Below are 13,944 nucleotides of genomic sequence, written 5' to 3'. Positions count from 1 at the left end.
CCTCGATGCGATGATTCTGCGACGATGCTCGCAGCGACGTGATGCGGTCCGCAAGCAAGCGGTGCGGCGATCTCACCCAGCGACGACAGGCTCTGCGACGACACTCGCAGCGATGTTCGACTTTGCCGCACCGGTCTGGTGCGTCCTGCAAACGAAGGATGCGACGGCGCTGCGACGATCTCGACCTTCGTAGCGGCGGGAAAGTTCTCGCACTGTTGGGGATGCGCTCCGCAAGCGAGCGATGCGACACTTTTCGATTGCAAAAGTCTCTCAAGCTTAGTTTCAAGCTTCCCAGCACAGGTACAACTTCCAGAGGCCCCACAACTGGATCAAGCACTCTAGGAAGGACAGAACTCTCTCAGCAGAGTTCAGGGAAGCTGGGGGTGAAGTCCTTTTGTTCCTGGGACTTCAGAACAGGGAGCCAGCTCTTCTGCAGCAAAGCAACAGCAGGTCAGTCCAGCAGAGCAACAGCAGGACAGTCTTCCTTCTTCAGTTTCAGCTTTCTCCTTGGCAGAGGTTCCTTCTTGATTCCAGGATGATCTAATTTTCTGTTGTTAGGGGTCCTGTACTTATACCCCTAAAGCCTTTGTTCTCTCTGTGCATGTGGGCCCTGAGCCCGGTCTGAATCAGTTCTGGGTGTTTCCTGAGTACTTTGTTTTTCTGGCTTCTTCTTTCCTTTCAGAGTGAGGGGCAGGGTCGTCAGCCGCCCAGCAGGAGGTGAAGCCAGCATTGTGGATGGCAGGCACAGCCCTATTCAGGCCCAGGTGCTAACTCCTCCCACCACTCCAGTTGCAAATGCAGTCATTTAGCCTAGGGCTGACTCAGCCAGCCTCCTGGGGAATCCCCAGCCCCTGTCACTCTCAAACCAGACAGTCAATACACAAACAGGCCAAGACACATGTTAGAAGGGGCGATCCCAGAGGCCAGATTGTGTCTACCCGACTACTCCGTGACCCACCTCTCCCACAAATAATGCCGAGCCTTAACGAGAGATCCCCACCGGGGAGGACTTCCAGTATTGAATCGTACACACGAAGACCACCCCACACTTACGAACGGACACCACACGGTAGGATTTCAGTATCAGGTTCTTTATGAACGGATAAAAGAATCAGGACTCTTATGTACAAGCGATCGAGGGATCGTAAAGTCTCAAAGCTCTTGGGAAGAAGTAGCGGGACAGTCTGTCTTTAGGCCAGTACGAGGCGTACTCTGCGCACAGCTCTCAATCCTCGAGCCGGGGGATATGGAAGATGGTGGTCGCACTGGATATCCTACTCGCTTGAGGTCGACTCAGTTCGTGTTGGCAGCGTCGATGGTCCAGCCGGACCAAAGTACTCCTCGAGCCGCGACGAACTCAGCAAGGCTCGATCCGGAGGATAGTTCGTGAGGAGCCGCGACCACGTCAGCAGGGCTCAGGATGGTAGATGAAGATCTTTAAGGTTCAAGTTTGAGCCGCGACGAGGTCAGCAGGGCTCCGATGTTCTAGTTCCGTAGTTCCAAGGAGGAGCCGCGTCAGCGTCAGCAGGGCTCGAAGAGTTCCAAAGTTCAGTTTTCTCCAAGGGTCAGCCGCGATCAGATCAGCAGGGCTTTCTTGTCCAGGATACAACTGCCCGCTAGTTCTTGGGCGAGCCTTGATATAGTCCAGTGGCCCTTTGATGTCCGGACCCTCGCAGGCGGAGGTCTTAGGCCTTGGGGGCTGGCCGTTGGCGAGGTCCGGCGGTTGGCCCTTTGGTCTCCTTGAGGATGCGTCCGGGAATTCCCAGATGCCCAGCAGGGTCTGGAGCCAGCACTCGGGGAGGCCAGAGGTGCGATCGAAACTCCCTGTCTTATCTCGCTTGGAGAGCCCTCACCCTCCCAACGGGGGCTGGCGCGTCTGGAGCCTAAGTTTCGCTGGGGCTGGGGTCCGGCTAGGCCCAGGGAGTCAGGGATCTCGGGAAGGGAAAATGGCTGCCGGTGGGCCTATGGGGCCTTGCGGGTTCGGGGCTGGGAAGGAGGACGGGGACAGGCCGGGGCTGGTCGTCGGTGTTTGGGCGGACATGGACAGGACGACCAGGGTTCTCTGGGTACGGGGCTGGGCTAACGGGGTGCTGAGGAACGGGGGGAACCACGCCACGAGGCCAGGTCCAACAGCACACAGAAGGGTCAGACAAGAGAACAGCAACTTTCTAAAAGTGCTGTTCTCAAACACAGGATTTAAAAACAACCTTTCCTAAAAGATGTGTTATCAAATTCTGAGTTCAGGGATACTAGATACTTATGTCTTATCTTGTTCCTATGGGAAGAAATGCTGTTAACCACTGTAGCCAGCATCCCCCATGTTAATCTATGGAGCGAGATAGTCTTACAATAGTGAAAAACGAAAATGGCTGCCATTCACTATCAGAGCATGTCACCTGCACTAGTACATGCTCTACCTTTTACATACACTGCACCCTGCCCAGGGGGGTACCTTGGGCCTTCCATAGGGGTGACTGATGTGCACAAAAAGGGAAGGGTAGGCCTGGTCAGTGGGGACACTGACCAGGAGGACATGGCAGTTCTAAACTGTCCATAGGCACTGCAGTGGCAGGCCTGAGACACCATTTTAGAGCTACTCCTGTGGGTGGCACAATCAGTGCTGCAGGCCCACTAGTAGCATTTGTCATCACCAGCCCTGGCACACCCAGTGCACTTTACTAGGGACTTCATGGTGATACAAATATGCCAAACATGTATATCCAATCAGAATACCACTTTACATAGGGAGCACGTACACTCTGGCACTGATCAGCAGTGGCAGATTGTCCAAAGCATCTAAACCAGCAAAAACGAAATCCAGCACAGCATCAAAAATACAGGAGGTAGAGGCAAAAAGATAGGGGAAAACCACGCCAAAGATGCCAGGTCTAACAGCCGCTTTTATCGGCAGGAAACTGCCGATAAAGCGGCGATAATGTGCTTGATAATATGCTCTATCAATTCCAATCGAAGCCCATGTTAGATGTGAAGACATCTAACATGGGCTTCGATTGGAATTCATAGAGCATATTATCAAGCACATTATCGCCGCTTTATCGGCAGTTTCCTGCCGATAAAAGCGGCGATAATGTAACGCCCTTTCTTGATAATATGCCCCTGTGTTTTTAAGAACTTTTGATCCCTTTGAGCTAGAAACTATTTTTTATTAAACTCTGAAAATTATGCAGCAGATGATGGATTATGTGACAAATCTGTAATCATGCAAAATACCCTGCAGTCGCAGAATTCTAGTTGCCCTGCTGGCAAAGTTGTGACTCTTCTTAAGTGAAAAGGCTTGTCAAGCTTCACTAACACAACACTGATACAGAATGGAAAAGAGCAACGCAAGTGTCTATTATGCAAAGAGGATCACTGGCAAAAATCCCATGACAGCACTGGACATGTGCTGTCACTATCCTGCCTCGTCCCAATCTCCTGAGGTGCTCCCTGAAGGCAGAGCTCGTCGGTGCTTAATTTGTAAAAAAAACATAAGTGCCAGGCCTCTCGTCACAAGGCCACTGCAGCTTCCACCACACATTGCCCTTGCCAGTGCCATGCTGCCAACGATGGTAACAACACAACTACTAATCATCACACTCCTACAAATGTGACAATTCGGAATATTCCAGGCCCCCAAAGCTATAAGAATGAGTTGGGCAGCAGGTAAGAAGTCATTTTAATGTATAGCAAATTAATAATCATCTGTTGGTACGGTCATCTTTAAATTAGCCTGACATCGCCACCTTGTGGTAGGCTGTTACAAGTGCCAGTGTTGACAATAAAGTGCTGGTGCCAAGCACCCGAAATCATTGGCTCTGATTAAGCATTGGAGCACGCTAATATAATTAGAAGGAATTTAAAGAATATAGAACCCTTATGGGGCACTGGTGAATATGCATTTATTCTCTCCCCGGCACAGAAGTGAGTATAGCAATGTGCCGTATTTTTGTAAATATGGCGCATTCCTGTACTTTAAAAATGACGCAGCTCGGCGGAGCATGTAAATATGCCTCATACAGTCTAAACTAGTATACAGAACCTGACAGTTGATAGCGTATGCTCACACCCGTACAAAACCATCAACAATGTCTTGGCCCAGCTCTACGTGGATCACTGGATAACCCCATTCATCTTTATGGCCCACCCATGCTTCTTCATAGCCATCCCAGATTCCAAATTCTGAAACCGGCCCTGCTTACAACACTTCATTTCAGCTAGTTTCCAAAACGTAAATGTACGTAGAGAGATCAGTGCAGAATGCATGAAACTGCAAAGACAGATATCAAAACAAAGAAAACAATTAAAAATAAAGTTTTATATATATAAAGAAAATACAGATAAACTGAGTGGCAAATATTTTACAAAGTAAGCTGACACTGGGTAAATACAGAATGGAAGGGTTTAAAGTGACTGTTTTACGCCGGTATTGTGATTTGTGACCATTGGTCTGGTCTCGTGGTTTATTTAACAAAGGCTGGAACTAAAACCTCTGAGAGCAGACTCTGTCTACATGCCAAATCTTCAATAAGTACTGAGAGGTCCGTTTTCTCAGCCAGAAATGTTTATAAGCGTTACTTCTTTCAACATCCGTCCTGTACATTGGTTCACCGTTGATAGGTCAAACAGATAGCACAAATCTGACGATGTTATCTCAATAGTTCCCTTTTGGATGTTGGCAAGTGCTCACAAGACAATGGCAGTTGCTGCCGTGGTGGGTGGGGGCAGTGGCACTGGTATGTATGTCCCGTAGCATTAGCAATTGCTGAAACAAAGCTGGCGGCGGCAACGCAAACGGAAAGAGCGCTTAGAAGGCTCCCGCCCGGCCCTGCTAACACTCCCCGAGGCCATTCCTAAGGCTCGGATGCGATGCTGGTGGTAAGTCGGAAGGGCGCCTTTTGTGGCGGCCACTGACCAACTGACTTTCCCTACCTTACAAGTGACCCTCCCCTCGCTAATTCTACCAACCTCCGTAAACAGTGGTGGGCGTGATATGCAGTGAAGCGCTTCTGGAGAATGTATCAAGCTCCTTTCCCCCTGCACCTCCGCCTATGCCTGGATTCGCGCATGCGTGTATGAAATACAATTCTGACAGTTTGGATTCCCGGGCTCATCCGCCGGGCTACTTCGCGCACGCGCAGTTCTTTTGGAATCCGGCGTCAGGGACGCTCTCTGCTTGGAGACGGCGTCCCCCCACCTTCGCCCGCGCCTTTTGATTGGCCCAGAATGTAAACAACTGCCACAGCTGTCAGTGTATAAGGGTCGCCGGGATGCACTATCATGGAGATGCACCGTCGCCACTGTTTAAGCCCGAATCACCGGAGGGAACAGTGAACACGCAAACACCGCCATGCAAAACAGGAGAAAAGCATTCGACAGGCTGTGTCCTAACAGAATACAGGATCTGTCCAACAGGCTCATTAAGAAGCAAGTGAAACCAGAGAGGAAGGTAAGAGTGCATTCATGGAGAGACCCACTTGGCCGTTTTCACGCGTACGCTTATGGTCTGAGTCATAGGGCCACATTTGTGCATGCTCAAACCTTGTGTTAGTAATAATTTTAACCCATCGCTACAGTGATACTCAGAGTCTAACTCGGTTCGCTTACATCTTTGAGCAATTTTTCCAAAGTATGAACGACTAGAGCACGACTTCCTGAACATCTTCGTTACTGGTGTGTTCATTAAAAATAGCCTCTGTCCTTGCATAATTCAATTAATTGCTCTAATGTTTTGCACCAATGTCTCTCATATGATATCTTCATCTATACACATATTATTTGCCCATAGATTCGCACAGTTCAGAGACTCTTTTAAGTTATTGGTCCTAGCATTCGATTATTCCATCTTAAAATATGCATTTTCCTTTTTGCAGCATGTACAAAGAAAAATATTCCCTATCGGCGTCAGCGGCCCGGTGACAATCTACACTGACCCGTGTCCTGACACGGTAGATGCCGGTAAGTTCCTCGAATAGAAACGACACGTTCTGATGACCCGCCTTCCTCGTCACCAACTCGTTTTTTAGAAGTAAAAATACTTGGATGTGAACGTTTGACTTAGAAGGAAATGCTTATAAGCAGAACACAGGCAGTCGAGATATTTGAAGATAACGACGTTTGATAACCGTATATTGACCAAGAGAAGACGACCCTGTGCATAATATATAATTTATAGTTACCGTTGGAGACTTTGGATGTTTGGAGTCTAAATGATAATATATTAGAACACACCAGATGATTTTTACTGGATAATTATAGGTGTTTGGAGAGACAGACACTGTTGACATATTGCTGGATGAGTTACGAGGAGAATTTTGAAGATTGATTGACTTGTTCGTGTTATGAGGACTATAATATAAAAGAGAGATTACGGAAAGATACAGAGCCCTGAAGAAGTCGAGGTACAATATATACACGACGAAACACGTGTTGGCTGGTGTAATCAACTTGTGAAATAAATTATAAGGACTTCTTATACAGAAAGTGGACTTTTGTTTGCATTGACTTTGGAGATTATATTATTTTGAACCGACTCCTGAGGATTGGAGTTACTTGCCATATACACGTTGGAATTACTTGATTGAACTGTGGGTGTGCTCAGAGGATATTGTTTTCAGTATTGCTTCACATGAAGCCAGTTGATGTTGGATACGCATCATTCCTCTTGAAGCACCTTAGTGATTACTACTAATAATTATATTTTGTACCCTGATGTTAAGGTAGTGCGCCCATAATAGGTTGGTATCCACTTCTTAATTGAACTTTTTTAAAAACGAAATCTTGACCGGCATTAATTGCCTCATGGCGGTGCTACTGTGCAGAAGTCAGTCACCCGAAAGACTCCCTGGTTTCGCTTTGTGCTCACTGACCGCTCGCATTTCTTTTTTAGCTCTTGCCACCATCGATTGGCAGGACTTGGCAGACTGTTCTTCTGTCATTGAACAAGACTCCGCGAACAATGGCCCTGAGCAGCAGGTAAGAAAGAACACTGTCCCTGATACTCTGCAACTGACAGACTCTGCCCGAGATCACACGTGGTTTATGAGGTGTCGTGGGATGGGGACGTTTGTTTCACCTGGGTTGATATTTGCTTGTGATTAAAATGGACCACTATGTAAACCCGCAGTGCATGGATCCCATATACACATAAACCAATACTGGAGATATAATGTAGTGTTTTAAGCAAACCTTTTGATTTTCAAGTGTATTCTTCTGTACGTTTTACTTTTATGAGGTCTGAAAACTACCAGGGAAAGGGTGCATGTATGGCGCATATTACCCTTGGCTGTAGTCTCTACTCTATAAAAAAAAGTGCAAGTGCAATACTGGGTCTTACAAGCTTTTTGCCATCAATTGATACTCGGAAGAATGCCACCGATGTAAATATGTTCATTTGAGAGCTCACTCTAGGAGGAATATAAAATAGACAAACAGTGCCAGCAGCCAAAGGCCCCCATTCTGACCGCCACCCACACACAGCATCGTCATGTCATGTGTGATGTAAATCTTATAAAGACGTCTGCACGCCGGGATTTTCATGCAAATAGGTGGGGCGTGTGTTGGCAGGACTGCAAAGTGCACCCATCGCATATCACTACGGTGATATATAAGAACTTGTAACCAATATCAAAGGTCAGTGCTGCTCGACAGACCAAGGCCTAGAACCCCTGTCTGTCGTCACCGCTGACATCGCACTGCAGCTGAAGGGACACAATGTGCAGAGCCACATGGCAAGGCACAGCGACGAAATCTTGAAGAGTATTTATTGATTAGGGATGTTGAACCAAAAAAAAGGACAATTAAGGGAGCAGACCCTGTTGTAGGCGACTGAACTGCATTCGTGGGGTGACAGGAAGCTGTAATTTTTTTCTGCGTGTTTGTAGTTCCAGAAGGAGGAAACAGATCTTTTAGGGCAGTGTTTGGGGACTGACTTCCCCCACCTCCCGATGCACAGTGAAAAGTTGGGACAGAAGCGTGTTCTGGGTCTGGGCTCCATACACCCTGGCACTCTCGGGGTCCCTAGCACTCTCAGGGTCCCTGGCACTGATCCACTGAGAATGACCCGCTCATCCAGACGCTTTCCATCACTGCTTTGCACCATCATATTCCTTCAGTCACATCACCGGGAAGTCAGCACAGGCATAGTAATTCAGCTGCATGTGTGCGTATGTTTACATGCAGGTGCACTCGTTCATTTGCGTATGAGTACATTGCAAGTACGTGTTTGTATGTGCAATGTGCATGTCTCCGTGTAGGCATGCATGCAGCATCTATGTGTGCACGTCTCCACTCCACACGTGTAGGTTTGACTGTGTGCAGGAGTGTACAGTGCATGGTGTATACATGGGTCATGCATGTGTGCACTGGCCATTGATGGACTGAACATGTGTCACATGTGAAGCTCCTGACCTCAGCCACTCATACTCCGGTCGGCCCTACAGGCGTGCAGCTGACTTCACCTGTGCAGAGGGTGTCAGGAAGCAGCACATTGCGTCACACTGTAAGGACAGCCTAGGGGCTGCTGCCAGCCGAGGGTGACTAGGGAAACACCGAGGAGTTCTCATCTCAGCCAACTCAGCCATTCGAAACTCCCATCCAGCTGGCATCACACCACACATAGGGTGGCCACCCGGTGTGCGGGCAAATACTGGACAGTGACTGTAAAAATTCAGGACTATGGGTCAAAGTTCACGACAAAAATTCGAGGAAAAGTTCTGTTTTACAGACACAGAGGAGGTCGAGCAATTACAAAAAAGTAAGTGAATGGATGCTCAAAACAAATACAGGTCAAACTAGGTTTATGTTCTTAGGTCTGTATAATACGTAGCAGTACTGAGCAAACATTCATATTTAATTGGGCTTACTCAAAGATTAAAAGAACTGCCAGATGTACACACACAAAGCAAAATTCGACAGCCGGAATAAGGAACAGTTGCAAATAGGTTCTGCCCACATATCACTAATGATGGTAACTGGAGCAAAATCAAACCACTGTTCCAACTAGCTTATACAACACCCCAAAAGCTTTACACAATCTCTCTGCATGCCTCTGCTTAAATAAGACCCAAGGGAAGTAAGGTCATTCTGCAATAGAAAGCCGAAGAACTGGTTTTCCACGTAGTCATTCAAATTATTCCTCAATATTCTGAGGAAGGCTAGATCCTCAGTGGTACTTAACTCATGCATTTTATGCTGTAAAATAATGCACCCAAATCCGTATGTCACTATAAATCCTAAACGTTTTTCTTCTATTAAATTCTGCCAGGTGTGACTTGCTAAAATCTAACATCGGCAACAGACTTTAGAACATCTGGCAATTACCAGCTGTAGTCAACTCTACAGAAATCAAAAGCCCACCCCTGCACGAACAGAAGGTTATCTGCAACCAAAGAAGTAACCCACTAAGTTATCAGTAATAAAACAACGTTCTCAAATTTGTGACCTGTATGTTATTCTCCATCCATTGTAACTGTCAGTTTCTGAATAATTCATCCATTTCCAGCGCTGCTTAGGAGACATCTCCACTGTGGAAGCCCCAAAGCTCGGGTGCATAGTGCAGAGGTGTACGTTCTGCCACAATGTGTGGAGGACCCACACTTGTCTATTGTAGAAGAGCCGAGGCGTGTGCGCATAGTGCCGAGTTGCACACTCTGCCGCAAGGTGTGGGGGAGGCACAGCTACCCACTGTTCAAGAGTCGAGGCCTGTGTGCATAGTGCAGATGTGCACGTTCTGTCAACAGGTGTGGAGGAGGAAGCACACACTTGCCTGCTGTAGAAAAGCCGAGGCATGATTCCATAGTGCAGAGGTACACGCTCTCTCGCAAGGTGTGGAGGAAGCACGCCTGCATACTGCAGAAGAGTCGAGGCCTGTGTGCATAGTGCAGAGGTGCAAGCTCAGTCATGTTATGTTAGGAAGTTTTGTAAAGCGCTCGCATGCCCAAAGGGCGTCATGGCGCTACACGTCACACACGTGGAGAAAGAACACATCGCTACTGTAGAAGAGCCGAGGCCTGTGCGCATAGTGCAGTGGTGCACACTCTGTCACAAGGTGTGGAGGACGCACACCTGCCTACTGTAGTACAGCCGAGAGGTGTGTGCATAGTGCAGAGGTGCACACTCTGTCACAAGGTGTGGAGGGGGCGCACCTCCATACTGTAGTACAGCCGAGAGGTGTGTGCATAGTGCAGAGGGGCACACTCTGTCACAAGGCGTGGAGGGGGCGCACCTCCATACTGTAGTACAGCTACAGCCGAGAGATGTGTGCATAGTGCAGAGGTGCACACTCTGTCACAAGGTGTAGAGGACGCACACCTGCGTACTGTAGAAGAGCCGAGAGGTGTGTGCATAGTGCAGAGGGGCACACTCTGTCACAAGGTGTGGAGGACGCACACCTGCCTACTGTAGTACAGCCGAGAGGTGTGTGCATAGTGCAGAGGTGCACACTCTGTCACAAGGTGTGGAGGACGCACACCTGCATACTGTAGTACAGCCGAGAGGTGTGTGCATAGTGCAGAGGTGCACACTCTGTCACAAGGTGTAGAGGACGCACACCTGCATACTGTAGTACAGCCGAGGGGTGTGTGCATAGTGCAGAAGTGCACACTCTGTCACAAGGTGTAGAGGACGCACACCTGCATACTGTAGTACAGCCGAGAGGTGTGTGCATAGTGCAGAGGTGCACACTCTGTCACAAGGTGTGGAGGACGCACACCTGCATACTGTAGTACAGCCGAGAGGTGTGTGCATAGTGCAGAGGTGCACACTCTGTCACAAGGTGTAGAGGACGCACACCTGCGTACTGTAGAAGAGCCGAGAGGTGTGTGCATAGTGCAGAGGTGCACACTCTGTCACAAGGTGTGGAGGACGCACACCTGCATACTGTAGTACAGCCGAGAGGTGTGTGCATAGTGCAGAGGTGCACACTCTGTCACAAGGTGTAGAGGACGCACACCTGCGTACTGTAGAAGAGCCGAGAGGTGTGTGCATAGTGCAGAGGTGCACACTCTGTCACAAGGCGTGGAGGGGGCGCACCTCCATACTGTAGTACAGCTACAGCCGAGAGATGTGTGCATAGTGCAGAGGTGCACACTCTGTCACAAGGTGTAGAGGACGCACACCTGCGTACTGTAGTACAGCCGAGAGGTGTGTGCATAGTGCAGAGGTGCACACTATCACAAGGTGTGGAGGACGCACACCTGCATACTGTAGTACAGCCGAGAGGTGTGTGCATAGTGCAGAGGTGCACACTCTGTCACAAGGTGTGGAGGACGCACACCTGCGTACTGTAGAAGAGCCGAGAGGTGTGTGCATAGTGCAGAGGTGCACACTCTGTCACAAGGCGTGGAGGGGGCGCACCTCCATACTGTAGTACAGCTACAGCCGAGAGATGTGTGCATAGTGCAGAGGTGCACACTCTGTCACAAGGTGTAGAGGACGCACACCTGCGTACTGTAGAAGAGCCGAGAGGTGTGTGCATAGTGCAGAGGTGCACACTCTGTCACAAGGTGTAGAAGACGCACACCTGCGTACTGTAGAAGAGCCGAGAGGTGTGTGCATAGTGCAGAGGGGCACACTCTGTCACAAGGTGTGGAGGACGCACACCTGCATACTGTAGTACAGCCGAGAGGTGTGTGCATAGTGCAGAGGTGCACACTCTGTCACAAGGTGTGGAGGACGCACACCTGCATACTGTAGTACAGCTACAGCCGAGAGATGTGTGCATAGTGCAGAGGTGCACACTCTGTCACAAGGTGTAGAGGACGCACACCTGCGTACTGTAGAAGAGCCGAGAGGTGTGTGCATAGTGCAGAGGTGCACACTCTGTCACAAGGTGTAGAGGACGCACACCTGCGTACTGTAGAAGAGCCGAGAGGTGTGTGCATAGTGCAGAGGTGCACACTCTGTCACAAGGCGTGGAGGGGGCGCACCTCCATACTGTAGTACAGCTACAGCCGAGAGATGTGTGCATAGTGCAGAGGTGCACACTCTGTCACAAGGTGTAGAGGACGCACACCTGCGTACTGTAGTACAGCCGAGAGGTGTGTGCATAGTGCAGAGGTGCACACTCTATCACAAGGTGTGGAGGACGCACACCTGCATACTGTAGTACAGCCGAGAGGTGTGTGCATAGTGCAGAGGTGCACACTCTGTCACAAGGTGTGGAGGACGCACACCTGCGTACTGTAGAAGAGCCGAGAGGTGTGTGCATAGTGCAGAGGTGCACACTCTGTCACAAGGCGTGGAGGGGGCGCACCTCCATACTGTAGTACAGCTACAGCCGAGAGATGTGTGCATAGTGCAGAGGTGCACACTCTGTCACAAGGTGTAGAGGACGCACACCTGCGTACTGTAGAAGAGCCGAGAGGTGTGTGCATAGTGCAGAGGTGCACACTCTGTCACAAGGTGTGGAGGACGCACACCTGCCTACTGTAGTACAGCCGAGAGGTGTGTGCATAGTGCAGAGGTGCACACTCTGTCACAAGGTGTGGAGGACGCACACCTGCATACTGTAGTACAGCCGAGAGGTGTGTGCATAGTGCAGAGGTGCACACTCTGTCACAAGGTGTGGAGGACGCACACCTGCATACTGTAGTACAGCTACAGCCGAGAGATGTGTGCATAGTGCAGAGGTGCACACTCTGTCACAAGGTGTAGAGGACGCACACCTGCGTACTGTAGAAGAGCCGAGAGGTGTGTGCATAGTGCAGAGGTGCACACTCTGTCACAAGGTGTAGAGGACGCACACCTGCGTACTGTAGAAGAGCCGAGAGGTGTGTGCATAGTGCAGAGGTGCACACTCTGTCACAAGGCGTGGAGGGGGCGCACCTCCATACTGTAGTACAGCTACAGCCGAGAGATGTGTGCATAGTGCAGAGGTGCACACTCTGTCACAAGGTGTAGAGGACGCACACCTGCGTACTGTAGTACAGCCGAGAGGTGTGTGCATAGTGCAGAGGTACACACTCTATCACAAGGTGTGGAGGACGCACACCTGCATACTGTAGTACAGCCGAGAGGTGTGTGCATAGTGCAGAGGTGCACACTCTGTCACAAGGTGTAGAGGACGCACACCTGCGTACTGTAGTACAGCCGAGAGGTGTGTGCATAGTGCAGAGGTGCACACTCTATCACAAGGTGTGGAGGACGCACACCTGCATACTGTAGTACAGCCGAGAGGTGTGTGCATAGTGCAGAGGTGCACACTCTGTCACAAGGTGTGGAGGACGCACACCTGCGTACTGTAGAAGAGCCGAGAGGTGTGTGCATAGTGCAGAGGTGCACACTCTGTCACAAGGCGTGGAGGGGGCGCACCTCCATACTGTAGTACAGCTACAGCCGAGAGATGTGTGCATAGTGCAGAGGTGCACACTCTGTCACAAGGTGTAGAGGACGCACACCTGCGTACTGTAGAAGAGCCGAGAGGTGTGTGCATAGTGCAGAGGTGCACACTCTGTCACAAGGTGTGGAGGACGCACACCTGCCTACTGTAGTACAGCCGAGAGGTGTGTGCATAGTGCAGAGGTGCACACTCTGTCACAAGGTGTGGAGGACGCACACCTGCATACTGTAGTACAGCCGAGAGGTGTGTGCATAGTGCAGAGGTGCACACTCTGTCACAAGGTGTGGAGGACGCACACCTGCATACTGTAGTACAGCTACAGCCGAGAGATGTGTGCATAGTGCAGAGGTGCACACTCTGTCACAAGGTGTAGAGGACGCACACCTGCGTACTGTAGAAGAGCCGAGAGGTGTGTGCATAGTGCAGAGGTGCACACTCTGTCACAAGGTGTAGAGGACGCACACCTGCGTACTGTAGAAGAGCCGAGAGGTGTGTGCATAGTGCAGAGGTGCACACTCTGTCACAAGGCGTGGAGGGGGCGCACCTCCATACTGTAGTACAGCTACAGCCGAGAGATGTGTGCATAGTGCAGAGGTGCACACTCTGTC

General features: G+C 49.9%; 1 protein-coding gene across 1 annotated transcript in view; it reads left to right on the top strand.

The window, feature by feature from the left end:
- Positions 1-5,300: 5,300 nt before the first annotated feature.
- Positions 5,301-13,944, top strand: part of MCIDAS (multiciliate differentiation and DNA synthesis associated cell cycle protein) — a 37,828-nt gene continuing 29,184 nt past the window's right edge. The window contains exons 1-3 of the mRNA XM_078675084.1: positions 5,301-5,446; positions 5,871-5,955; positions 6,887-6,972. Coding sequence (XP_078531210.1) covers positions 5,348-5,446; positions 5,871-5,955; positions 6,887-6,972 — 270 coding nt within the window. The 5' untranslated portion in view covers positions 5,301-5,347. The remainder of the gene's footprint in view (positions 5,447-5,870; positions 5,956-6,886; positions 6,973-13,944) is intronic.

This window comes from Lissotriton helveticus, chromosome 2_1 (genome assembly GCF_964261635.1).
Source record: "Lissotriton helveticus chromosome 2_1, aLisHel1.1, whole genome shotgun sequence".
Classification (NCBI taxonomy): domain Eukaryota; kingdom Metazoa; phylum Chordata; class Amphibia; order Caudata; family Salamandridae; genus Lissotriton; species Lissotriton helveticus.
This window is presented reverse-complemented; position numbering and strand designations above follow the sequence as displayed.